At 51.6% G+C, this 25,310-nt stretch overlaps 13 protein-coding genes and 1 non-coding gene across 14 annotated transcripts; 8 read left to right on the plus strand and 6 right to left on the minus strand.

The window, feature by feature from the left end:
- The first annotated feature begins 39 nt into the window (after positions 1–39).
- On the plus strand, positions 40–124 carry CC1G_20010. Its single transcript has one exon. It is a non-coding gene; the product is annotated as a tRNA-Cys (tRNA).
- Positions 125–385: 261 nt separating this feature from the next.
- Positions 386–1,653, plus strand: CC1G_06570 (phytoceramidase; the record flags this gene model as incomplete). Its single annotated transcript, XM_001829181.2, has 5 exons — positions 386–472; positions 535–672; positions 740–951; positions 1,011–1,286; positions 1,554–1,653. 5 exons carry the CDS (start codon positions 386–388, stop codon positions 1,651–1,653), a joined length of 813 nt encoding a protein of 270 aa, XP_001829233.2.
- A 91-nt stretch (positions 1,654–1,744) lies between these two features.
- CC1G_06571 (elongation factor ts) lies at positions 1,745–2,746 on the minus strand (the record flags this gene model as incomplete). Its single annotated transcript, XM_001829182.1, has 1 exon — positions 1,745–2,746. The coding sequence occupies one exon, from the start codon at positions 2,744–2,746 to the stop codon at positions 1,745–1,747; it is 1,002 nt and encodes a 333-aa protein (XP_001829234.1).
- Positions 2,747–2,892: 146 nt separating this feature from the next.
- CC1G_06572 (hypothetical protein) lies at positions 2,893–4,743 on the plus strand (the record flags this gene model as incomplete). Its single annotated transcript, XM_001829183.1, has 4 exons — positions 2,893–3,158; positions 3,207–3,573; positions 3,640–3,902; positions 3,957–4,743. The coding sequence occupies 4 exons, from the start codon at positions 2,893–2,895 to the stop codon at positions 4,741–4,743; spliced, it is 1,683 nt and encodes a 560-aa protein (XP_001829235.1).
- A 315-nt stretch (positions 4,744–5,058) lies between these two features.
- On the minus strand, positions 5,059–6,453 carry CC1G_06573 (hypothetical protein; the record flags this gene model as incomplete). The annotated part of the gene is made up of 2 exons (XM_001829184.2): positions 6,194–6,453; positions 5,059–6,135 (listed from the first exon to the last, which is right to left on the minus strand). Exons 1-2 carry the CDS (start codon positions 6,404–6,406, stop codon positions 5,059–5,061), a joined length of 1,290 nt encoding a protein of 429 aa, XP_001829236.1. The 5' UTR covers positions 6,407–6,453.
- A 452-nt stretch (positions 6,454–6,905) lies between these two features.
- Positions 6,906–7,449, plus strand: CC1G_13720 (hypothetical protein; the record flags this gene model as incomplete). Its single annotated transcript, XM_002912142.1, has 3 exons — positions 6,906–7,164; positions 7,226–7,301; positions 7,356–7,449. 3 exons carry the CDS (start codon positions 6,906–6,908, stop codon positions 7,447–7,449), a joined length of 429 nt encoding a protein of 142 aa, XP_002912188.1.
- Positions 7,450–7,782: 333 nt separating this feature from the next.
- On the plus strand, positions 7,783–9,925 carry CC1G_06574 (hypothetical protein; the record flags this gene model as incomplete). The annotated part of the gene is made up of 3 exons (XM_001829185.1): positions 7,783–7,915; positions 7,994–8,229; positions 8,297–9,925. 3 exons carry the CDS (start codon positions 7,783–7,785, stop codon positions 9,923–9,925), a joined length of 1,998 nt encoding a protein of 665 aa, XP_001829237.1.
- A 70-nt stretch (positions 9,926–9,995) lies between these two features.
- CC1G_06575 (hypothetical protein) lies at positions 9,996–10,864 on the minus strand (the record flags this gene model as incomplete). Its single annotated transcript, XM_001829186.2, has 2 exons — positions 9,996–10,714; positions 10,777–10,864. 2 exons carry the CDS (start codon positions 10,862–10,864, stop codon positions 9,996–9,998), a joined length of 807 nt encoding a protein of 268 aa, XP_001829238.2.
- A 209-nt stretch (positions 10,865–11,073) lies between these two features.
- CC1G_06576 (palmitoyltransferase PFA4) lies at positions 11,074–12,905 on the plus strand (the record flags this gene model as incomplete). Its single annotated transcript, XM_001829187.2, has 10 exons — positions 11,074–11,219; positions 11,273–11,348; positions 11,398–11,516; positions 11,566–11,582; positions 11,633–11,796; positions 11,840–11,925; positions 11,976–12,075; positions 12,123–12,252; positions 12,278–12,313; positions 12,427–12,905. 10 exons carry the CDS (start codon positions 11,074–11,076, stop codon positions 12,903–12,905), a joined length of 1,353 nt encoding a protein of 450 aa, XP_001829239.2.
- Positions 12,906–13,042: 137 nt separating this feature from the next.
- Positions 13,043–15,453, minus strand: CC1G_06577 (hypothetical protein; the record flags this gene model as incomplete). The annotated part of the gene is made up of 3 exons (XM_001829188.2): positions 13,043–13,438; positions 13,493–14,312; positions 14,369–15,453. The coding sequence occupies 3 exons, from the start codon at positions 15,451–15,453 to the stop codon at positions 13,043–13,045; spliced, it is 2,301 nt and encodes a 766-aa protein (XP_001829240.2).
- Positions 15,454–16,033: 580 nt separating this feature from the next.
- On the plus strand, positions 16,034–17,221 carry CC1G_06578 (copper homeostasis protein cutC; the record flags this gene model as incomplete). Its single annotated transcript, XM_001829189.2, has 6 exons — positions 16,034–16,066; positions 16,327–16,484; positions 16,541–16,569; positions 16,623–16,667; positions 16,718–16,766; positions 16,816–17,221. 6 exons carry the CDS (start codon positions 16,034–16,036, stop codon positions 17,219–17,221), a joined length of 720 nt encoding a protein of 239 aa, XP_001829241.2.
- Positions 17,222–18,610: 1,389 nt separating this feature from the next.
- On the plus strand, positions 18,611–19,582 carry CC1G_06579 (acyl-CoA desaturase 1; the record flags this gene model as incomplete). Its single annotated transcript, XM_001829190.2, has 5 exons — positions 18,611–18,689; positions 18,745–18,772; positions 18,820–18,976; positions 19,030–19,353; positions 19,403–19,582. The coding sequence occupies 5 exons, from the start codon at positions 18,611–18,613 to the stop codon at positions 19,580–19,582; spliced, it is 768 nt and encodes a 255-aa protein (XP_001829242.2).
- On the minus strand, positions 19,532–21,410 carry CC1G_06580 (hypothetical protein; the record flags this gene model as incomplete). The annotated part of the gene is made up of 7 exons (XM_001829191.2): positions 19,532–19,934; positions 20,022–20,372; positions 20,428–20,512; positions 20,570–20,596; positions 20,667–20,735; positions 20,796–20,919; positions 20,978–21,410. The coding sequence occupies 7 exons, from the start codon at positions 21,408–21,410 to the stop codon at positions 19,755–19,757; spliced, it is 1,269 nt and encodes a 422-aa protein (XP_001829243.1). The 3' UTR covers positions 19,532–19,754.
- Positions 21,411–21,905: 495 nt separating this feature from the next.
- CC1G_06581 (Ap3d1 protein) lies at positions 21,906–25,072 on the minus strand (the record flags this gene model as incomplete). Its single annotated transcript, XM_001829192.2, has 11 exons — positions 21,906–22,213; positions 22,268–22,400; positions 22,456–22,899; positions 22,949–23,189; positions 23,237–23,694; positions 23,745–23,890; positions 23,940–24,153; positions 24,209–24,348; positions 24,403–24,637; positions 24,695–24,892; positions 24,917–25,072. The coding sequence occupies 11 exons, from the start codon at positions 25,070–25,072 to the stop codon at positions 21,906–21,908; spliced, it is 2,673 nt and encodes an 890-aa protein (XP_001829244.2).
- Positions 25,073–25,310: the final 238 nt, after the last annotated feature.

A 25,310-nucleotide genomic window follows, 5' to 3' on the forward strand; every position in this document is an offset into this window, starting at 1 on the left:
ACGCGGGAACGAATTGCTATCTGATGAAAAGAATATAACGTCTCCATAGCTAAGTGGTATAGCGTGCGATTGCAACTAAATGACTGTTATCGCGAGGTCCCGTGTTCGAACCACGGTGGGGACTTCTTTTGGCCGGTGGTCTATTTTTTCCCTTCGGGGCCACTAAAACGACAATCAGATGCTTTTTACCGCAGGTCATGTTGTCATCGTTGATCCGCGCTTAGTTTGCCCGCGTCATACGGATTAGAAAGGGCTCACTGACATAATTCTCTTTTAGTCGTCGCCTACTCGAGGCATATGCCTGAGCCTTCTTCTTTTTCGCCCACCATTCGCTGCCGCCCATAGTAAACATTTCGACCCTCAACGTCGTCGTTGTCCCCACACAATGTTGCTCAACCTCACCTCGGCAGCCCCATACCTTCAAAAGCAAGGCATCTGGGGCCCAGTAACGGCGACCTTGGACTGGTGCGAAGTATGTCATCTCGCTTTGAAAACTTGCGACGTCGAGGTCTTCATTGACGGCGGTGTGTCCAGGTCAACCACCAGTTTTCGCCCTACATCGCCGAAATGGCTAACACTATCTCGAACCTCTTCACCGTCGCGATTGCCCTGGTCGGCTACCAGCAGGCCATAGCCCAACAACTCCCCCTGCGATACGGCCTGGGTTATCTGGTGTGCTCCGTTTTTGTCCTGGCGACGCCTCGTGCATTTGTACCAACCTTCCGCGTGTGTGCTTCAGGGTGTAGCCCTCGTTGGGATCGGCAGCTTTTTCTTTCATGCGACCCTTCAATACCATGCTCAGCTTGCAGATGAACTCCCAATGATCTATGTCGGCTCGATGTCTTTGTGGATGCTCTTTGATAGCAAGCCTGGCTTTGGTCTGAAGTCGTCCAGAACCAGGTTTTTGCTTGCGGCAGCCTTGCTGCTCGACGTCCTGTTTACCTGGAGCTAGTAGGTCGCCTGTCTTGTCCATACCCGGCGTTCTCGGACTAACACGGCACCCGCTTCAGCATCGTGTATCGAAACCCTATCTATCATCAGTTTGTCTTTGGGACGATGGTCGTATCCACCGCCATTCGAATCACCTACATCTTGCGCTACTCGGACGACGCCCCGCGAATCCCTGCAAAGAAAAAGGAAACCATTGGCACGCTGTTTACCATCGGAGCTGTCCTCTTCGCCACAGGTTTCTTACTATGGAATCTCGACAACGGCTTTTGCCATCGCCTCACTCAATGGAAGCTACGACTTGGGTGGCCTCAGGCCTTTGCTCTCGAAGGCCAGTTGTCCTTATGACCTCTTCATATCACCTTGCTGAGCTTAGATTGCTATCTAGGTCATTCCTGGTGGCACATATTGACGGTTGGTACAGCGACATCATTTCTACTGCCTCATATTGACATCTTGGGCAGGGTGCCGGTACCTACTACATGTTTAGTGGGATTCAATGTACGTGGTTCCATCGCTTGCTCTTTTGACGAGGCTAACCCTTTCCCCTGCAGATGTGTAAGTTTAGCCGGCCCCAGCGTCTTCTACACTGACACCCTTTTCAGGACCCTTTGCACGAAGGACCGTCCGGAGAATTATCAAGTCTTTTTCCGATATGGTCTTCCCCATCTCGGCAGAGTGGATGAGGTAAAGAAGACAGATTAACTGTTCCGTACAGAAATTAGAAAATGTTGTATTATATCCTGGTGTACTGCTAAATACCGATAGAGTGGGGGTTTTTCCGTCTAGGGACTATCTATGATTCTAGTGGTTCTCCAACAGACCATTTAGCAAACTCCAAAACTTCGACCGCACCAGCGTCACCTTCACTGCCTACAATTCCCTGCTGGACAGACCAAGCCTGCAGAGCTTCACCAACTGGTCGACTGTTGAGCTCTCCTGGAAGCATCATGAAAGGCTGGCTGTAGAGGGCCGTCTCTTCGCTGCCCTTTATGGACTGAGTGGGGAATCCGACGATCTGGCGAGCAAGTGCTCGTTCGAGGGATGCCAATTTTTCAGTGGTTTCTTGGGTGAAACCCTTTGGTGAGGGATATTTCAGACCCAACAGTGCCAGGGTTCCGATTCGTCCTTCCGTTGGTTGGTGAATAGTGCCGTGAACGTATTGGCCGAGTCGAAGTGCCTGAGCTGCGTCTGCGGCTGGTGGCTCTGCGGCGACGACGAGTGCTCTCCTGAGGGTGATGTTTTCTCCGACCTTGGCAATGGTGTCGCGAATCGTGGTTGCAACCGTTCCCGAAGGGGCTGAAGTCGGGTCTGACCGCGACACGAGCGGGGCCTCTTGCAAGAACTCTAGCGAAAGGTTCTGGAAGACCGATGCACCTGGCTCTGCAACCACAGCAGCCGTATGGGCGATATCGCCCGCCAACCTCCCGAACAGCTCGTTCCTCCCGACGAAATCCGTCTCGCAGTTGAGCTCAATCATGGCTGCCCGAATTCCACGCTGTAGCCCGGAAGCGGTGAAGTTGGAGAGGATGGAGACACTGACGAGGCCTTCGTTGGTGGTTCTGCCTCCTACTTTAGCGGCCTTTTTGGCGCCGGTGGTTTCGAGGTCTTTTGCCAGCCATTGGAGAGCTGCTTCGATGTCGTTGTTCGACGCGCTGAGTGCTTCTCGGGCTTTGACGATGGAGACTTCGGTGCGCTTCCTGAGCTCAGCGACGAGCTTCAAGGAAGGTTTCTCCGGTGCAGTCGAGTAGAGGCGCAGGCACCGCGAGGGCAGCGTGGGTCGGAGAGTTCGCAACATCGTCCAATGCGAAAAGAGACGCGCGAGACACCGGGACAGTCGCGAACTTTTTTGCGCTCTCTACGTCACACGCTCGGCATCAATTTCAATTTGATGGCGACACTGGGTTTTTTCTTGTCCTCTCTGCTTTTTGACGCTCGTCGACCATGGCCGAATTCAAAGTCCCGCAAACTATCCCTCAAGACCTTCTTTTGATTCAAGAGATTGTTGGACCTGTTGAAAAACCTGCTGTAGTCGAACCACGGAAGGAGGAAGAGTCTTCGAGCAGGGATTCGGATTCAGATGATGATATCTCGAGTTCGGGGGCGTCTTCGTCAGAGGCTGAGGATGGCAATCAGAGCGAGGAAGAAGTTGCGAAAGGATTAGTGGCTGTGGGGGATGATTCTGAACCTGCCAGTGCCAAAGAGTCCGCGTAGGCCCGTTTTATCACTCTTCAGATGGCTTTTGCTAACTGGACTAGGTCAGAACCATCAGACTCCTCCTCCGAGTCCAGTTCCGATTCAGAGTCTGAATCGGACGGAAAAGAAGTCGGGAAAGACTCTAAAGAACCTCTGGAGGATCTAGACGACGAAGACCCCGTCCCAAGTACAGCGACTGGCTCCTACTTTCATACCAAAAACGAAATTGTCGATGCGGATGTTACGGTTCCCGAGATCGACGAAGTAGGGCCGGATGAGAGGTTGGAAAAGGTCGGGGTGGTGATGAGCATTGTCAACCAGATTGCAATTGTACGCGGTCTGCCCTCTGAGCAACTGAACAAAGGTGCTCAGACAGCGCTTGACTCTGAGACGTTGCTCGTTTTTGACGATAGGAAGGTTATGGGTTATGTGCGTGGTTCCTCCCCTCCCTGTAGGCGAACACCTTTCTGAACCAAGATCCCCCGTTTCAGATAGATATACGAAACGTTCGGACCTACATCTCAACCCCTCTATCAAGTCAAGTTCAACAGCAAGTACCCACTAAATCCGGAGCGGGTGAAGGTGGATAGGGAGGTCTTCGCCGTTCCTGACAAGACCAACTTTGTCTTCGTGGAGAAGATTAAAGCTTTCAAGGGAAGTGACGCGAGTAATGTGTACGACGAAGAACCGGCGGACGACGAGCTTGAGTTTTCGGATGATGAAGCCGAAGCTGCGTATCGAAGTCGGTTGAAGCGCAAGTGAGTCTTCATTTCATCCTGAGCCGTAGGGATTACTTATGGACGTGTATTTAGGCGTGCGGAATCACGTTCAAGGTCGATGGTTCCAGGCTCGAGAGAAGGGACGCCGAATCCATCTCATATGCGAGACCATCAATTGGTCGATGGAAATGCTTTCTCTGAGCATGGTCCTTACGACCTCAACTACTCGGAAGCTGGCCCATCTCGCCCTCGTCCAGCAGCTTACGACGACCCGTATGCCAACCCATACGATGCTGAAGGCGCGACGTCGCAATCCCAGCCTTGGAGCCACGCCAACGACGACCTTCGACCTATCCGAGGTCGAGGTAGGGGAAGAGGGAGAGGTCAATCTGGACGCGGGCACGGCCGAGGTGGGCATGGAAGGACACCATCCTTCAACAACCCACAACAGCAACAGTCATGGGAGCAGAATATGGGGCATGCCATGTCGGAACCATATGATCCCCATTCTGGGTTGACTATGCCTCAGCAGCCGCAGCAATTTACCGCACCGAATATGTACCCTTTCAATCCGGGTATGGGACCGCAACAGCATGGTGGTATGAACCCCGCTTGGACTGCTGGTGGAGGAGGGTATCCTCAGCCCAACCCGATGATGCAGCGTGGATTCGGATTTGACGTCTTCCAGCAGCAAGCTGCGATGGGTATGATGCCCTTTGTGCAGCCCCATATCAACCCGAGGTTTGCTGGAAGTTTCGCTGGTGGGTTCCCCGGGGCGTTCCAGCAGCAGCAACAGCAACAACCACCGAATGCGGAACATGGAGGCCAGCAGTATCCTCCACAGAATGGGGATAATACGCAGCAATGGCCTTCCCAGTAGGGCTCGGTGTAAAAAGTCCTGTAATGGGACATACATACTAGAATAGTGTAGATCAATGGGCACAATCTTATCTTGTGGTCGGAACGTCCGAAGCAAGAAACACTGTTACAATACCCAAAAACGATAGACTACTTGAGTTAGTGAGTGGAGGCTACCAATAAAACATCGACATTACAATACCATAGAGAGCTTGAAACTGTAAATAGCAGGCAAAAAAGGGGGAATGAACGAAGATCGAAAGAATATCTTACAGAAAACAAGGATACCCATAAGTACAGAAGATACACACCCAAAGCAGACCGCAACAAATTTCGATTAGTCCTCGTTCCAGTCGCCATCAACCAGTCGAATTCTTCTTCTCGCAAGCCTCCTCTTCCAGTCCCTCATTTCGCCCTGCACACCCGTCTCCACAGCCATAGAAGAGATGCCCTTTCGCAACCACCGGACATCTCTGGCTCTGACCATGACGAGGTTGGGAAGATACGGCAGCATCCTCTCCAACACGGGCCAGAAACTCGCGTTGGGCCGAGGGATGGACAGTATTTGCAGCTCCAGGTGAGGTTCGGAGATCGAGAGTGTTGGCAGAGGCATCTCGAGGGAAAGATGTCTCAAGTTCGGCGCATCGTCGAGGAGGCTTTCTGGGGAAGGTCCGAGGCGCGTGGGCCAAGCCTTGGGCGTGAAGAGCAGAAGCGAGCGCAGGGTTTCTCCGTGAGTTGCAATAAAAGTCGAAACTAGCGAGTTAGGGAAGGGTAAGTCGTCGCAAGGTGTGAGCGTAAGTTTCTTTAGCACGGGTAGGGGCGAGTAGAGCAAGGCGAGCATTAGAGGAGAGGTGTGCATCGAGAGCATAGACAGCACGCGTAACTTGGGGAGATTCAAGGGTTGGAAGTCGTCCATCGGGGGCAATACCACCGGGTGCAGGGGGTAGTCGTTATCCAAGGGTTCGAGACCCTGACCAATGATTTCGACGTGCTCGAGGTTGGGGCAGCATTGGAAGAGTCGGACAAAGGGGTCATTGTGAGGCGTGGGGGATTGAGGTGCCGTATAGGACAGTCCCCCGATGTACCGAAGGTTGGCAGCCCCATCTCGCTCGGCCAGCGAGTAGAGCGCTCTTCGACTGAGAATGAAGGAGGGGTTGATGTAGAGGCTTGAGAGGCAGGGAGTGAGGGGAAATAGGCTCGTTAGGATAGAGTCTAGTTGGAGGGCTTGACTTCGGCTTTCGAAGATTAGGTTGGAAAGGTCAAGCGATTGCACCCATCGACCCGGTGTCGAGTACGGTATCCGTCGAATGGAATCCCATTTCTGATCAGCTGCATGGAGTTTGTCGTAGAATTTCTGAAGTGAAGACAACTCTGCGATACGAACATGCGCGTATATCAGAGGAAGCGCGATTTCCTAAATGACTGGAGTGGTAAATGAGGTGGAAACAGTTGAAGAAAGAGTCTTCGCGCACCCTGAATGTCTTGCATACGAGGAGAAGTGACCATCCCCATGCCTTGAACTCGAATGAGTGTTCTTGAGCGAGACTATGGCCAAGGATTTCAATCCATAGTTCTGCTGGAATGTGCTTTGCTGGTTTTGGAACTGGGAGTAATGGGAGCAGCAGGAGCTCTCCTGGTGTTCTTGCCAAAGGTCGGGGACGCAGAAGGACTGTCTCCAGAGACATTCACAAGGACAGGGAAATGTGGTTGTATACGTTGAATGTTCAGAGACTCGAGGACATTTTGGGGAGAAAGAGGATGTTGTGGGTCCCAAAGAATGCGTCAGAGGCGTGTGACATGATCCCGTCAATTGTGATTGACGTCTTAGCGCTTGCCAAGAGAATGCCCGTCTCTTCCCCAAAGCTGAATCTGGTCATACAGTAAACCTTCCAATCGACTCGAATGCTGCTGAAGAACTGTGCGATCCTGGATACAATCTTCTACAGATCGATATTATAGTTACGACAATGTCGATATAATGTCTCGAATATGAGGGTACGAACATGTGCAAGCTCAGGGAGATGTCGACCAAGCATTGCTGGTGAACGGAAACTCAACAATCCTCAATAGCAGCAGCCATAAGTAGTGTGTCGGTCAACACACATAGTAGTCAACATTGTATACTTTTAACCCCGCTTCTCACAATGGAATGCCGTGAGAGGCTCTCTGTCCGGGAACATTACCATGCCTCCCCCGTCATCAAGTTCGATCCTGCACCTGAACACGCTTCCTGAGCCATTTTTCGTGGTACAGTTAGGCCCTAAAGATGTAATTCCTGTCACGATCCAGGATGCACTCTGCAAACCAAGCGACCGATTCCTGTCTGTAACGAGGACGCCCGAAGAAGTCTCCATCGTTGGAGAAGAGTACGACGGGATGCCAGAACAATTCCGTAGCCACTCAACCTGGACATGCATTAAGATCAAGGGCCCCATGGAACATGGTACGCGCCTGCTTCTGACCAGAACCGGAGTAGATAAATATGGATCTGCGAATATTCTTAGGGTTGGTCGGTGTGATGGCTGCCTTTACTGCACCTCTGAAGGAGGCAAAGGTCCCTGTATTTGCCATTTCTACATGGTACCGATTTTTTCTCCTGCATGAAGGAATAAGGGAATGTTGAAATGCTTGTAGGAACACAGACTTCGTTTTGGTGCCTACTGCACAGGTCACCAGCGCCGTACAGGCCCTCGTTCAGGATGGTTGGGTATTTGAAGCAGAAAATTAGTAGAGAATATCCACAGTAGTCTACATAGGCTCGCGTAAACCAGTTGAACGACATAGACCTGTCATTTGTCTGAGAGACCCGAGGATATTCATCGCAACTTGGACCGAGCGCGCCACTTGCCAATTTTGTTCTTCTCCCTTCCCTCCAAGCCAAACTTTTTGCCGTCAGTCCCCTAGGCTTCCTACCTGCTCACATCGCGTTCAACGAGTCAGTGCTACGCTCTAGACACTGCACAGTCGAAAACGGGAAAAAATCTTGTCGTAGTGATACTTTCTAGTGTCGAGCGCGACCATTTCAATTCGCGACACGACGCTCGAAACCCGCGACAAAGCAATGGACGGACCGTCGTCCTCTTCGGACCTAGCACCTGCGAAACGTCAACTTCCGTCGAGAACGAGGCGTGCGACGGCGGGAGTGGTGGGCTCTGAGGTTGATAAACAGATTCTGGAGGCTTACAAGTACAAGGGTGAGTGCAGACGCGATTCTCGGTGGAGGAATGGATAGTCCGGCTAACCACCGTACCCCCTCACCCATTTGGTTGCAGATTCGGCCCAACTTCTACCCCCCGCGAACCCTTTTCTTCTGAGCACAAACTCTGCTGTGGCCGAGTCATCCAAGGAGGAAGGCCGTCTCGTCAACACAGTCGTCAATGAACAGTACTTTCGCCGGCCAGAGGTCATCAAGGCATACAGAGAACAGTCCCTGATTCAGACACCTGGGGTCGTCAAGCTAGAGGCTCCTGAATCAGGGACGAGGTTGCGAGTCAGAGATTACGACAAGGTAAGTGGACTAGAGGCTCTCTGTGCATGCCCGTCTAATGAGACTGACATTGGTTTCCCTCCAACAGGACAATGTATCCAGCGGAGACGACGCCTACATAAAACGGCACAAGAAGTATGTTGCGTTTGAAAAGCGAATGCGGTTAAGGGAGAAGGAGAAGCTGCAATATGAACACCACAAATTGAAGGAACGGATAGAGCAGCTCCGTTCCATGGATAGCTCCGCCTTCTTGGGTCTTCCGGCACACTACTTTAGCACTCCTCCCAACACGGCAGCACTCAATAACCTCACAAAAGATGGCATTCATGGCAATCCAGCTGCGATTCATGAGGGAGAGCGGCGTCGAGCAGAGTTTATTGAAGCGGCGAATGCACTCGACGAGCGGTACCGGACATTGCTACCCCCAGAGCGGGTGACAAAGAAGAGCGCTCGCCCTCCAGAAGATATTCCGATACCCGAACCACCAGCGGAAGAGCAAACTTCCTCACCAGCTCCGACGGAGCCACTCAAACTCAAACTGCCCAAAGCTGGGTCATCCTCCTCCGCCTCGACGCGTTCTCCATCCTACGTTCAGCCAACTAGTGCCCCTCCGGCTGCCAAGAAGCAAAAGCTCAACAGTGGGGCCAAGGAGCCCAGGGAGTCCAAAGAGCCTTCAGCCCCGCGACAGCGAAAACAATCGAACTTCGTCCCCGGCTTCCAGCCTCCACTGCCTGCTGTTCACCCAAGTCATACGGACGTACCTATCGACCCTGTCATTCAAGAGCCCAAGCATGAGGTTTCCGAGCGTATATCAAATCTCAGAACGCCCTTGCCAGAAGCTCGAATCCTTTCACTTCCGCAGCCAACTGCTCCGACACCGCCCCCACCTCGTCCAACCTCCCCACCACCTCCCGTTCCAGACCAAGAGCAACTGGGAAATATTCATATTCAAACTCAACCAGGGCCTCGACCAATGTCGTATCCGGAATATACAGAAGGGGAGTCAATTTCGACCGCCAGGCCTGTTAAACGGGCCAAAAAGACCAAGGCATCGCGTAATTCGATGTCCCGTGCACCTTCCTTGCCCCGCATAGAAGCCATCGACTCGGAAGGGAACCACGTAGCCCCCAGCGCGGCTGAAACTCAAGAGCCTCCTGTAACCCAACACGAACACGAGCATGGACGTGAACCTCACCGTGACAGCCCTGCCGTGTCCACCTCTGTCCCCGTCTCTGCCCCCAAATCCGCCAGAACACGACCCAAAGCCAAGCAGCGCGACTGTATCCTCGTCCAGACTGCCCGTTTAAAGGTCAGCTTGAGGGAGAAACCTCAACGCAGTGTGATGGCGTTCGGTGCCAAATTGCCTCTTACCTTCAAGGACGACTACGAGTATGCTCTGCCTGGATATGTCTTTGAGAAGAAGTACCCTAGGACGTTTATGGAGCCTGATGGGGAGTCGGCGGATGAGGAGGAGGAAGTGGACCAGTTGGTGGAGAGCAAGCAACCATCGGAAGCAGGTGATGTGGTGCGGATGGTAGGGACTGAGCCGCCAGATTTACGAGTCGTACACGGTAACGAAGGGGGTGAGTATGAGGACATGCAAGAAGAGGTCCATACTTCACGACCGCCTTCACCTCCGGCACCTTCTCCTTCACCCTCCCTTACCGAATTGAAGGACGTCGAGAGTGGATCCGAAGCACACAGGATGGAGCAGTAAGGCCTTAGTTATTAACTTTATCCAAGTATATTAAGCCAAGCCAGTAGTAATATATTCTAAGAGACAGACTCTATTGCTTACGTTGAGAGTTCTCTGCGATACCTCCAAGGAGAGTAGATACGCGACCTTTGTAGGATGGAGGGACGCCTCTGTTGTTTCCGACGACAAGTTGCACCTGGCTGGCAATAGGAAGTTTGTCGAAGGGGGTACTGTAGGCCTTCGGGTCGGCTTGGAGGTAAATGGAGTAATCGCCCTTGCGTCGAATATCCGACTGGATGTCTTGTTGACGAGACCTAAACGGTGGAAGGATCTCGCTCAGGTCCTTGGAAATATCGCTCTCGGGACCAAGGTGAGAGGGTGATTCGACTTCGGTTGGGAGGTGAGACAAGTCCCTGCCTCCCTTGAACTTGTCAAAGATGTCCGCGCCTCTCTGGGAAGATTGCTGTGGACGTTTCTCCGGAGCAGACGATTTTCTGTCACCTTTTCGTCGAGGCTTGCCAGCAGACTTGTCGTCGGATTTTCTGGGTCCCGGCCCCTCGGTGTCGATACTCCGCAATCGAGCACGGACTTGTTGCAGTCGCTCTTCGAGTGAGCGTTGAGGTTGTGCGTCCCCGGTTGTCACAGTAGGCTTTGGTGAGGCCGACGGAGACTTCTTGACTGTCGTTTGGTTTTGCTCGCGGGCTAGACGCTCGGCTCGTCGGCGTGCAACAATTTCTTTGACACGGGCTCGCTGTTCCTCAGGAGTTTGTGTGGAGCTCCCTCCTTCGTTCTTAGAAACAGAGGGTCCATCTCAAGTGCAGAACTGGTTTTCAGTTACGCGAAAGAAGGAAGGGTTTTGAAGTGTAACTCACTGGTTTCAACTTGTTGGGCAGCCGTAGCATAAAAGCGCTGAGGCCAGATGGCCTGTGGTCTCAGGGCACGGCGGCAAAGTGGGTGCATCGTCGACGTCGACAGCACCGGAGGGCGAGCTCGTTGTCCAAATATTCTCGCGCCCCGGTCGCGGAGACGCTGGCAAACCGTGTTTGCTCGTGTTGTTCCGAGTCCGAAAATGGAAGGATGTCCGGAGCGGTCGTCATCAGGGCTTGCCGCTCACCGCGAGTTGGCCTTGAGGTTGTTCTTCGTTTCTGTCCGACGGCGAGCAAGCAAGGATGAACCCTATCCTTGGTCGTATCGCTGTTGGATTTGTGCTATGTCTGATTTCCTTCATCGCGTATACGTCGCAGATATTCGTGATTTGGCCATGGTATGGACGAGAGTGGTCGATTGAGCTTCTGCAATTGCTGGTGCCATTCAAGTGAGTAAGATTATAGCTTAGAGGTTCCCATTTTCTCAACTCTGTTTCTGCAGTATCTTGGTCGCAATATTGTTCTACAACTATTATCTCTGTGTCACGACGGACCCCGGTACTGTTCCTCCTGGATGGGTGAGTCGCATCGCCTCTAGGATTGCAATTGGGGCTGACTATGGTTCAGAAACCAGATACCCACAGCGACGGTTACGAAGTGAAGAAACTCACTGGGGAGCCCAGATACTGTCGGATGTGTCAGTGCTATAAACCACCTAGGACACACCATTGTCGGGACTGCAATCGGTGAGTTCACTGCGATCCTGAACCCAGCTTGGAACTGACATTTCTGCAGTTGCGTTCTTCGAATGGGTGCGCCTCAACGATCCCCTATGCTGCCTTTAAAACTAATTCTCGCTCAGACCACCACTGCCCTTGGATAAACAACTGCGTTGGGCATCATAACTATTCGCACTTCCTCCGGTTCCTCTTCTACGTCGATGTTGCATGCTCCTACCACCTGGCGATGGTCGGCAAGCGGACTCTGGATGCTATGAGCGGTAACTACTTCTGGGCAAGTGTTCATGTACTCACTGGGACGTGATTGAAACTAACCAGTGCACGAATAGATTGAGCCTACAGCAACAGAACTCGTTATCACCATCATGAATTTCGTAGCCTGTGTGCCCGTCCTGCTCGCCGTTGGGGGATTTAGGTGCGATGATTGGGTTTATCTTTCATATCCTGTTGCTGACCCGTCTGTAGTATCTACCACCTCTTCAATTTGCTCGGTAACTCGACTACAATCGAAGGGTTTGAGAAGGATAAAGTTGCCACCATGATTCGCAAGGGTCAGATACAAGAGGTAGGCCCTTAACAACTCTGCCGAGCAGCGACTGACCTCGTCTTTAGGTTAAATTCCCCTATGATCTGGGCCGAATGCGTAATATCAAAGCGGTCTTGGGCGACAACCCACTTTTCTGGTGCTGGCCGCAACGCATGCCAGGAAACGGGTTGAAGTTTGAACTGGCTCATCACGCCGGTAAGTGGGACACGCTGAACGACAGAAGACGAGGAAGAGAAGAAGTATAAACACACCTCCCGTAAGTCATTACTTTGCGCCTCTGAAGCCATTGACTGAATTAAGGCTTTCCCGAAGATCTTTCCCCTTCCTATTTCTTGCTTCGCCTTTCGTTGCTGACGCAAATGTTCACAGACGAACATCAAGTCTGGCCGCCTCGGGATCCAGATTCCGTTGGACGTCCCAAAATCGATCTCTCCGCTTCGCCTTTCACTTACGGAAACGATACCCTCAATCCCGAACTTCAACCTACCAATTTGCGACGCCGTTCTTTCAACGGTCGAGGGCCTCCCGCACACGCACTGCCTCCATACCACCCAGACTATCAGGAAGGATACTTCGTCGGTGAGGATGGAAGTTGGGATGAGAGCGACGAGGTGTGTAGTGAAGGCGATGTCCCGGACGGGAGAGTGCGGGTTCGTCGTGGCTCCGAAGGGTACGAGGTCAAGCCGCAGTCCAGAGAGGATATGCTACGGAGGTACATCGAGGAGCTTGGGGAGGATCCATATCGTTATAATCGCTACGAACCAGAGCCATTCACAGAATCTGAGGAAGAATCGGACGACGATAATATTCCTCTAGCACGGGTTGCTGCTACGGACAAGAATGTATGAACAATTTAGGATACCAGTACAGTAATATTACAGGGCAATAATAGGGTAATAAATGCAATGCGCTATATACATGGTGTCGACAGCAAGTCCAAGAATTGCCAGTGATAGCAGAATCTATGCTTAAAACGAGATTTGCTTTAGGTGCTTGTTGCAATAGGGACAGAAGACGCATAGTTTATGATGGCCTGGGTCTTCTGTGTAATGGGTTCCGTCATCCTGTCCAGTTCCGCCTTAACAAGATCGGTGGTGTCCTTGGTCGAGTCGACGAGTGACTGCAAAATTGGCTTGATCTCATCCGTGATGCGGTCGAGCAAGATTTGTTTGATTTCAGGACCAATGTCCTCGAGGGTGATGGGGCGTACACGGCGACGTTTCGGAGGAGCTGGCTCAGATTCTGCTTCTGGCTGAGGCTCTGGCTCCGGCTTGGGTTCCTGTGCAGCAGCAGCTTTTTCTCGGATTTCTTTTGCCAGTTGGGCGATGAGCCGGGATTTCTCCTCCTGATCAGCTTCTAGCTTTTTTAACCGTTTTTCTTCCTGTTAAGAGTGTGAGCAAATGCCCTCGAGGATTGAATACGAAAAAAGCTTTACCTCCTCGTTAGATTCCTCCAACTCGATCCTCTCCTTCCTAACCTTCTCTAGATGCTGCTCCATAGCATGTATTCGCTCGCACATCGTTTTCGCAACCTGAACTTGGTCTTGCAACTTTGTGTCAAATCGTCCTAGCGTTTCGCTATGCCCGTTAATCGCCACGTTAATTTTACCAAGTTCCTTCTGCTCCCGTTTGGCGATAATCTCCTGTTTGAAGTCTTCGAACTTGGCGTCGAACTCGGCAAAGGAGAAATCGGTGTATACACCCAAGGCGGCATTGTCGTGGAGCTCTTGGAGTTGTCGGTTCAGCCTTTCAATACGGTTCTGCACAGACTCCCATGTTTCTCGAAGATCTTGTTCTTTGGCGATGACACTTTCTGCAGTTACGGGAGCGGTAGGGGCCTCCGCTTTGGTTGTACCGCCGTCTGTGGATTGTGCGACCGGCTGAGAATGCGAAGGCTCCTCTCGCTCTTCAAGAGGAAGTAGTGGCGCAAGTCTCGCAGGTAGATTGAGGGCCCTGATCCAGTTCTTCAACTCCACAGTATACCCAAGGACCTTTTGTTTGTCGGCCTCGATATCGAATACCTTCGCCTTGGTCGGTAAACTCGGGAGGCAGCAGAGTTCCAAGAGGTGCTGGTTTCGCTTCATCCTGTATTTATCACTCCTCTTCTTGGAGTCTTCTAAAGCAGCTTCCACTCTGGTGCGGCCGCTAGGCGCTGTATTCATATAGTAATTCGACTTTGAAGCTGTCCTCCACTGCTGTCGCTGCTTGTGGGCTTGACGATACTGGACGTCGGCGATAACGGCACATTTCATCTGGCTATAAGTTCTCGACGTTAACCGACTTTCGGATGTCGTAGTTGTAATGCCACCTACCGTATAATCTCTCTATAGAGCCATTTCCTTTCGGCAGGAGTCGTGGGTCTCTTGTAGACCTTATTCGGTTTGAAAAGTACAGCCTTAGAAGCGGTGCGCTTTGTAGATAACCTCACGGGCCCTGATGTCGAAGGCTCCTTCCTAGTGGAAGAGGATGGCTGTGTAGTCGGCTTGGGGGTGGGTCGTCGCTCCGAGGCTGATTGCGACATGTTGGCGGAGGCCGTAATAGGTTTAAACAATGTCCTGTCCACTTCCTTTCCTTTAGCCGATGCAGGAACTGGTGGGGGGCCCATCGTGCCCTTTTCTGAAGTCGCCGATGCGAGCGAAGTCTTTCGCGGCTCGATAACAGACGTCTTCGATGTTCGACGAGCAATAGGTAAAGGTGGTGCTTCCCGCGTAGTTGGTGTGCTCGTCGTGGGTGTAGAAGCCATTGGTGTAGCACTTCCTGATGCCGTGAACGAATCCTTACGGGTCGGTGCGCTCCAGGTTGACGTGATTGGCGTAGAAGATGCAGCAGACACTGGTTCTCCCCAGGAATTGCCTGCCTTGCCCGGGCTTCCCCACCCTGAACCTGTTACACCCCAGCCGCTGTCTGCCTTGTCCGCTTTGCCTGATGGGCTTCCCCACCCTGTGCCTGTTCCACCCCAGCCATTGTCTGCCTTGTTGCCCGCTGGGCTTCCCCACCCTGCGCCTGTTCCACCCCAGCCACTGTCTGCCTTGTCCGCTTTACGTGCTGGGCTTCCCCACCCTGTGCCTGATCCACCCCAGCTACTATCCACCTTGCCTGTAGGGCTTCCCCACCCTGAATAGCCACCCCAACCGCTGTTTGTCTTGTCCGCCTTGTCTGAAGGTTCCCCCGACCCTGAACTTTCTCCCCACCCTGGACCACTTCCCCGTCCAGAGCTATCTCCCCATCCAGAACTCTTCTCCCTTTGTCCTGAACTCTTTTCTCCCCACCCCGAGCCCCATCCTGAGCTGGAAGCATCTGTATCTTTGTCTTTCCGTCCTGGGCCTTTGGGCCAACCGGAGTCGACAGGGCCGGGTCTGCGTGGATCTGAAGAAGCACTACTGGTTTGTGCGTTCATCCGAGTCGAGGTAGAGAGAGACGATGATCCCCAAGAAGATGGATCGAACCCATCGTTCTGGTCGACTCGCTGTGATGCTGAGGTTCTTCTTTCGTTAGCTCTCCTTGCAGCGTAAAGGTTTGCAATCTTGTCGTCGTCTTCCGCTACCGGGTATCTCTGTGCTTTTTTAAGGGTCATTCATAGTCTCCAGAAATTGTATATACGCACGGGTTTCCATTGCTTCTTTCTTACTGCTCGATTCCATCTCTCTTCGGTGGGGTGAACAAACCCGCAGTCGTCGTTCAAACAGCCGCCTCCTTTTGGTCCTAAAGGTTGACCATTGTCATCATAGAACTGAAGGGCATTAGATATTTGAACAGAATAATGTGTTTTGGCCGCCTACCATGCACCGGATTAACATTGTGGTGGCGGGAGATGAAGAGCAAAAGTAGCAGACGCGACTAGTGCCTTGTTTGGACTAGCCAGGTTCTAATTATGTATAGAGCTTGGCGCGCCCACACGCCGTTTTGAGCCCTGTTCATATCGCCCATGATGTTCCTCAAAATTCTATGTCGGCCGGACCTGACTTTGTACTGTCACCATGGAGGACGCTCTACCCTCGCTTCTCATCGAGGTCTGCGTTGACTCGGTGGAATCTGCGATAAGGCAAGTCCGTTTCATCGTATAGAATGACGATGAGGCTGAGAGAAACGCAGTGCTGTCAATGGAGGTGCCGACAGGCTCGAGGTTTGCGGAAACCTTGCTGTCGGTGGAGGTGTAACACCCAGCATTGGACTTGTAAAGTCCATCATAAAAGCAGTCAAGGATGTGCCGATAATGGTATGCCCACTATTTGCCTAACTTTGCGCTCGATATTGACGCGACTTCCTCCAGGTCATGATTCGACCCCGCGTCGGCGATTTTAGATACACAAACGATGAAATGGACGTCATGCTTGAAGACATCGCGTCGATGAAGGACCTTGGCGTTCGAGGTTTCGTGGTCGGCGTGCTGACGGACGAAGGTCGCGTCGACATCGAGGCTATGAAGAAGTACGTGTCAAGCCATTTCGTCCCTGAATCCGGCGCGTAATTAATGGCTTGCACAGGCTGGTGGACACTATCCTCCCCTTGGAAGGTGAATATTCTGTTACTGGGAGCATGAACTGTGTGTTGAAATGGATTGAACAGTTTGCTTCCACCGCGCATTCGATATGACCAGGGATCCCGATGAGGGTAAGAAGAAATCCGTTCAGTCAATTCCTCTCGTCTCATTTCGCATTTAGCCTTACGGGATATCATTGATATCGGAGGAATATCTCGCATTCTCACAAGGTGAGCACGACAATATTCTCTCTGGTGGTGATTCTAAAGTCCCTTGCAGTGGACATGCTCCCAAGGCGCCGGACGCCTTGCCAGTACTAGAAAAGCTCTTCGATACTGCAAAGTCGCTATTTGAAGAAGACGTTTGGGGCATCACCGTAATGCCCGGGAGCGGTATCAACCACAAGACGGTCGGCGAAGTTGTCCAACAGCTCCTTCCCAAAGGCCTGCGCGAAATTCATCTCAGTGGCGGTCATTGGGTTGGGAGCACCATGCAGTTCCGGAAAGATGGTATGGGAATGGCGATCTCTCCAGAATACGAATGGTCGATATGGCAAACTCGAGAAAAAGAGATCAAGAAGGTCAGATATGCCGCAGACGTTGCCTGGGATGATTACTGGGATACCATCAGCGCAGCTGCTGAACAGGAAGAAATCGAGTCGGAGACGGTCGATTCCACAACCTGATGTCCATCCATTCTTCCGTATATTCTCCCCATTTTTTCTTTGCGGTGCCTTTCCCCAGCTCGAAAGTTCCCTCCCTCGATCGCTATCCCTCAGGGAGTTCGGTTCCAATACATAATTGTGGATGGATGGTTTGTTTCCCCGCACTAGTATTCCCGGGCTTTTCACTCAGATATAACCTCCCTGTAGTCATTCGGATCACCTGCCATGAATAAACCACTTTCGTTGACTGATTGGACCTACTACGCAAACCGCCCCCGGCTGATGTGTCAACCTAAGAGTATATCGACTCTTTGGGGTGCCAAAATAAATCGACGCAGGGTTCGTTGCGTACATGCCGGACGGAATCACTGTTGCTGCAATACACATAAAAAGAAGACAGCCCCTTCACTTCCTTCACGCTTCCTCGACCCACGTTCATCTCAGCTTCTAGCTTTTTTCATCGTCCTTCCACGAATGACCGCGGTGCAGGCCTCCGGCGCTAAAGCTGTTCGACAAAAGATATGGTGGTCAAACGCTGTATTCTTTGTCGGAGTGCATGTCGCGACTGTTATTGGAGCTTATTATCGCCCACCATGGTTAGTGAAGCCAGCGACTTTGGTTTTCGCTTTTCTGGTCTGGCAACTGGCGGACTTTGGGTACGATACTTCCTTTGCTGATTTCGCGTCGCATCTGACAAGCACTCGTAGAATCACGATAGGATACCATCGTCTATACTCTCATAAAGCCTTTCGTGCCAGCATAGGAGTTCGAATTGTCCTGGCGCTGTTGGGGGCGGTCGCGTTTCAAGGCTCGATCAAAGTAAGCATGAACTACTAGTCTCTTTTGGGGTGTTACCCGCGCTTTGGGGACAAGTATTCAACACAGTTCGCCCACAGTGGTGGTGAGTCGCTCAGCCCATTCGTATAAACGGAGTTCAAACTTGGCGGTGATGTTGGAAGGTGTTTGCGGCACCGGCTGCATCATGTAAGTACAAACACCTCATCAATTGGTGTATATCCCGAACTCATCGCCAATAGAGATACACCGATGACCCTATTCACGACCCGTATGTTTTTTGAAATGACGCCATGACAGGGTTTCTCACTCGCTGACCCTATCGCAAAAGATACGCAGCAACACGCGGATTCTTCTATTCTCACATGGGCTGGATATTCTTCAAGCCTAACTACGAAAGAATGGGACTAATTGAGCGAGATGATCTAGAACGGGACCCAGGTGTGTATTCATTCTACTCCCTTGAATTATTGCTTCCGCTTAGCCGAGTTTGACTATCCAGTTGTGAGGTTCCAACACAAGAATTATGGTCAGTTCCGCGACACGGTCAAATAAGCGCCCAAGTTGATCGGAAGGTTCGGGACAGTTTTGCTCGCGCTTACACTTGGTTTCGGGATGCCACCCTTAATTGGATTCTTTTGGGGTGACGCCTTGGGGGCTTTTGTCTGGGCGGGGCTGGTAGCCAGGCTATTCAGTAAGTTCTTGGTCTCGGAAATCATCGACGGCGCCTCATCGCACTCCGTTCCTAGTCTGGCACTGTACTTTCTTGGTCAATTCGTGAGTATCTTCGTGCCAACGTCGTAGTCAAAATTAACGCATATTAGTTTCGCGCATATGCACGGTCTACAGCCTTATTCCGACGAGGACACGTCTCGAGGAAATCTAGTAAGGGCATCCTCCTCTGGACCGAGGGATAACCAGAGGCTGAAGTGTTCCAAGCTGCTGGCCCTACTCACCGGTGGCGAAGGAAACCACAACTTTGTGAGCACATAGATTGCTCTATGCCATGTCGCCTAATCAATCTTTCTCTGTAGCATCATTCCTTCCCCCATGACTTTCGCTCTGGGCCATCCAATCTCGACTGGGATCCCAGCAAATGGATCATCATCGGTCTACACCATCTCGGCTGGGTGTCTGGCCTTCGGAAAGCAAGGGAAATCGACGTCACCGATTCTCTTGAGCACATGAAGAAGAAAACTCTTCACCCGGGCGTAGCTCTCGAGGAGGAGGACAGCGAGTGGCAAGGGGAAGTGTGGAATGACGCGGAGGTCTTCACATTTCAGGAGAAAAATCCTTCCCGTTGTCTACTGCTTCTCGGCGGTTACGTCGTGGACGTTACTCGCTATCTCGGGGAACATGTAGGTCTATTTCAACTTGGCGCAAAAAAGATGTTAATGACCTCTTCAGCCCGGAGGAGCGGCCCACTTGCGAACTCATTCCATACGAAAGCAAGGTGATATTAATTCTACTGGCGCACAGTGGGCGTTCTATGGAGGTTTCAACAACCATTCGCGAGCCGCCAAGAAAAGGATGAGGGAAATGAGGATCGCGAAATTGATTGAACCTGGGGTAAACAACGCGATATGATGTCATATGTATAGGTCAGTACTTACGTACGACCGTTCCGTACTCGTGAACACCTCAATACGATAGCTAGAGAAGCCCTTTACGACAGTGACGATATTGTCGAAGGGGAGTGAGTGATGTACAAAGTAGCTGTCATCAGAATATGCATAGTAGGACGAAATAGAAAAGATTCTTAGCCAGGCATTGGTCCAATGTCGACGTCGTTCCGGATAGCCCATACACGCTGGAACCGACTGAAGCACGGCTCGTCTGATTCATTCAGCTCTCGAACGGCGTTCTCCTCCAGGGTGATGACCACATCCTCGGGAAACCCTCGCCCGAGTAATAGCGGTCTCCCTGACCGGATAAAAGTCTAGAAAAAAAAAAAAAACAGCATTTCGGTATTAGTTGTGTCACTAATTCAAAGCATCAAGGATGAAAGACGGGAGAAGAGGCTCACCAGGACGTCATCTTTCATGACGCTAAAGATTGGGTCATCGTGGTCATCGTCTGGAGCTGGAATGAGGGGCAGCCAAATGTTCTGGTAGTGGATGGTGTGGAAGGCGCCGTGGTCACGTATCCAATCGCGAAGGTCGCCTGCGACTTCGGTGTTTCCCCCGCCTTGCCGGATGGCTGCGCGGAGGTAGGACATCCATCGTGGCCACCACGGCGCGGCTAACTCGCCCATGGGGGCGTGAACCCGCTGCTTGTTCCCATCGTAAACATAGCAATCAGATTCACCGAATTCCACGAGTCCTCCTGGTCGGACCACTCGCGCAACATCTTCGATTAAACGGTAGTAATCAGAAATCTGTCGCGGTGCTTTAGAAGGGCGGGTTAATTCAATAGACGGGGCAGTAACGTACTCCTGGCGCGATCAATCGGCAGTGAACAACGTCGAATTGACCATAGAAGTGTGATAGCCCAAGGTTTATGTCGTCGATTTCACATCTGAGAAAGGCGATAAGACGCGGTCGCCACGCTCTTGTTCAACGGCCTGGAGCTTACCGTATATTGGGTGGTAGATCAGAAGCACTGTTGAGAAAGTCAAGGCATTGTCAGCACACATACGGTTACATGGATACCATGATTAATGACCACATACTCTCCGATAGGCACGAGATCAACAGCAACGGCGTCGCAATTGGGGAAATCGCGAGCGACACTTATGATCCTGAGAGTTGGTCTTTCATGAGTGCTGAACGACGACAACTGACAGACGGAGGGTACGCACCAGTCGCCATTCCCGCAACCCAAGTCGAGAACTGCCTTTTCACCGGGCGTATTGCTTTGTAGGATGTAAGGCAATGGCGGTGGATATTTGCCCATTATCCTTTCGAGCATGTAGTGTTGCTTGCCTAGGTGAATACAAGTTATCGCCATCATTTCCAGGTGGATAGCGGAAGGACAACATACTGAGTCGGCCAAGCTCCTCCTCGTCCACAGGTAGCCGATACACGTCGGAATAGTTGTTCAGCGACCGGCCAAATTCGTGCTTGTACATCGCTGCATGCATTTCGTGTGTGATCTCTATGACTTCCGGTTCCGAGTCCTCTGAAGCGACACTTGAGGGGTTGTGGGTGAAGGAGGTCGCTGAACTGACACTGCTGCCAGAGAATCGAGTAGGACCCGAAACGACGGAACTCATATCGCTCGTGTCGTCGCTCCTAGTGTACCGACTCGAGCCCGAGATGGACCGAGTCATCGACGCCGTCTCGTCGACCATGCTCACGTCTGTAGATTCGGTTTCCGTGCGTTCGTCCTCGTCGACATAGTCTTGGCTGCCATAGTCCATCGACTCTGATTCTTCATCATCAGAGTCCATGCAAAAGTAATAATAATAGGACATGGCGGTGACAGAAAGTGGGTATGGTCAAAAGGGGGACAGGGTGAGAAGGCATCGGCGGAGAGGACTTGTATTTAAACGGTAAAGACCAAAGTTGATGGCTGGTGGCTTTCGCCTCTGACATATTGGAATGAGGCTTTGATTCCCAGGAACCAACCCAAATGACGCCCACAACGTTCTCTTCACATTTATCCTTTCCTTCCTCGGGTTCTTGAAAATAGCTCGTGCTTCTAGTTTGCCCGCAGGTGAAGCCTATTTTTTGACCCTTGATTCTAATTTGTAAGTTGCCTGCTTTTTCATTTGGTCTTTGGGAGCCTATCTCGCCCTCTATTAACGAGGACCGGAGATATCTTGTCTTCCGACCCAAGGCCACGGGACATGTTAATCACAAACATCGCCTAGCCCCGGGGCTCTCTGTGAAACTCCTGTCGTAATATCATCCTGCAGCGTCATTCTAGGGTGTGCACCGCAAAAAATAATAGTGTATAAAGTCTGTTCCTACGTCTTTGTCCGCTTCTTCTTCCCTGCTCCCTTCTTCGCTCGAACAACTTTGATAGGTTCGGGTGTCGCCGTCCGAATGTCACTGTCAGGTACGTCGTACTGGGGAAACGAGGAGAGGACTGCAGGATATGGCGAATTGGTCCCCGATGTCGTTTGTGGGGTGCCCGGCTTCTGCGGTGGTGTTTGGGACGGCCTCGAACTCGTTGCACCTTTGGGCATTTCCCCATTTCGGTCAATGACAAAAGATTGAGAACCGGAAGAATGAGATGATACTCGTAAGGACACCAAACGTTCATCAGCGGAACCTGGAATTGATTGTAAGCTGCGCACACACAATTCCAAATGCGATGAGTACTTACGAGTGTTCAGAGAAGGCACATCATCTAATCGAACCACCGGAATGGAGTCCACATCATGGGCGGCTATCTTGGGTTTATCATCCAAGATGTAGTATGGGTCGTCCCTCAATTGGGCTAGTCGTTCGGCCTTGCGCTGTACAGATGATTGACAATGAGATAGATTCTATCAGGGCGCAAGCGTGACTCACGCGCTCGCGTTCCTCAATATCTTCTGGAGTCTCATTCTCGTCGTACACTGGTGTGAGAATGTCGCCACTGTTGATGTCCACTTCCTTCCCCTTCTTCTTCTTCTTGTCCGATTTCTTTCCACTGTCCTGTTTCTCCTTCCCTTTCTTCGCCCTCTTCTTCTTCTCGCCCATGGGGCGTTCCTCCATGACAGGTTCTGGTGGTGGTGCGACAAACCATTCATCGAGATCCAAGCCTTCAGGAACCGGGACACACGACTGGGCAGTCTCTGCCACTGGGTTGAGTTCATGCACGGAGATCAAGGGCTGAATGAGATAGAGCGACTTGGGGAACGCGGGAGCGTCGGCGTTAAACCCTTCCACCGTGGATGGACCTGCTTGGGTTTGGGGCTTCCAGCTCTTCAGATCCGCAGAGATAAATGTGAACAGTTCCAACGCATTGGATGCCTAGATGTCATTAGATACCCAGTGAAGTGCAGATAGGGATTACGCTCACCCGTTCCTGCACCTCAACATTTGAATTAGAAACGAGTTCCTCCATTCGCGACTTGATCGCCTGTACAATCTCCTGAAGCTCTGGAAGACGGTCATCGTCCCACTGTTCACCCAATTCGGCTGCCCATGTGCCAAAGACTTTGACTGTAGCTTGGATATAGACAGCCACAATATCGGGGGTCAAGTTGGATACCTCCGGTTGCAGGAGATATGGGATGAGCTTCTGAGGCTCTAGGAGTTCACTATTCATATGAGTTTATCTGCACCCTACGACCGATCGAAAACTCACCTGCAATACTCGCCACATATCCAAGCCGCTGCCCACAAAGCTTCCGAGCAAGAACGCTCGTCATGAGCATTCTGCAACAAAGCATCGTCTGCCAACAGTGTGTATAGCACCTTCACGGCATAAGGACGAACACCCCGCACTCGGCAAGCAATATCCACCAGTTGATCGCGGATTTGAGCGCCGATCTTGACGTTGGACACATGGACAAGGTCAACCATGACCGAGACATACCACTCAAAGTTGGTAACGTTCTCGTACATCGAAGCTGAACACATCTCCAGAATCCTCTCTGCCAGGGTAAGCCGATAGGCGGGTGTGAGAGGAGCCGCGGTTGATGACCTCGGAGCCGACGCTTCAGCCGATTCTTGCAAAGACCGTACAGCGGAGGGCAGCTCAGTGTTGGGTACGAGGTGTGTCAATAGCTGTTGAACAATGCTTTGGAGGTTACTTTGGTCCACCTTGACATGGTTAAGTGTTTGATTGTACGTATAACGAAAGACGGCCTCACCATAGCTGTGACCAAGTCAAGCGCACGCATCCGTATGCTGATATCTTGATCGCTAACGCTCGCCAGGATGGTGTCGCGGTATTCTCCGACTAGATGCGGATGGCTTGGGACAATCTTGGTCATAGCAAGGAGAGCAATGTATTTCACTGGCTGTTGTTCAGGGATGCGCGTGACAGAAGCGAAACATGCACTCACGGTTCTGGTCCGTATCTTCGATAAAGGCGGCCAGTTTAGCGACGCAAGTTTTCGCCAACGAAGCGCCGTTCGATCCTTGCAACATGCCGCCGATGATACAAGTGTGAACACATTCGTACAGAAGCGAAATGGCGGGAGTTGTGGTGATGAGCTCGGTTATGGGGTTGAGCAACTTCTTCACCAAACGAGGTTCGTGAGGGCATAGGGATCCGAACTAAGCAACGCAGTGTCAATTGGCAGATGCGAATGGCAAAAATTAGGCTACGCACCAGTTTGACGATCTTGATTAACATCCAGTTATTTGACGAGGTGGTTAACAGATGGAATAGTTGAGGGGCAAGGGATAGGTAGTCCTGTGGATTCTGCCGAGCGAGCTCGCACAGTACGTTGACACAGGCAGCAACAACGGCTATAGTTCAACAGTTTGTAAGTCATTCAAAGGACAGCGGACCTGAAGACTGACACGGATCGGTGTCCTCGAGGCGTTCCTCGAGACGCGGTCGCGCTTGAGGCGTGACTTCGGGGTATTTTACCATGAGTTTGTAAACAGCGATAATCGCCCGTTTCCGTATGTGTGGTCGCGAGTGGGTGAGCATGGCAATAATCTCTGGGGCCAGGTCTCGGGCCAGGTCTGGAGTGACGATATGAGAGAAACCATTCAATGTAATGGCGACGTCTGTAGGATTAGAGCTGAGGTCCTAGGGTAGGTACACTTTAAATCAATACAACGGTCGTACCAGGATTGAATGACGTACCTTCTTCAGCAGATTGGTGGTCAACATGAGGACGTCGGTGTCCTCATTGAACGATTGGACAGCACCCAAATATCCAACACTCTTGAGATGTGCCTTTGGTGAGGACATAACCTCCACAACATGGAAAGAGGCCCAGCTCATGTCGTAGCCGAGCATGTCAAGCTGCCAGATTTCGTCTGGATCTAAGTATACAATCGTCTGTTACATCGAGCACATACGCACATAGGTTAGCTTGAGAACAGCTCCGGCCTTCAGTTCCATGTCCTCTGACTTGATCTCCTGCCTGATCTCCTCGACAGCCTTTGCGATGAACCTGGCCTCATCCTTCTTGTTGGCCCGGAGCCCCCGGATGAGGTCTTGGAGGGTTCTCTCCCACATCACAGGATAGACAAGACGTGTCCTCTTTCAAATCACCTTTAGTTGTCGTAAAATATCGTAAGACGGTTTAAGAGAGCATAAAGCAGCGAAGACACTTGTCGTCGTGGTCAATAGCAATAAAGTCGCTCATCATCGCGTCGGGGATGTGCATCAACGTTTCAAACTCAGTCACGGGCCAACGGCGGGCACAACTTGACCGCGACAGCCATTGTCCAATCCAATTTCCCCAGTTTACTGC

The sequence above is a fragment of the Coprinopsis cinerea genome (assembly GCF_000182895.1).
Source record: "Coprinopsis cinerea okayama7#130 chromosome 1 map unlocalized cont3.1, whole genome shotgun sequence".
Lineage (NCBI taxonomy): Eukaryota > Fungi > Basidiomycota > Agaricomycetes > Agaricales > Psathyrellaceae > Coprinopsis > Coprinopsis cinerea.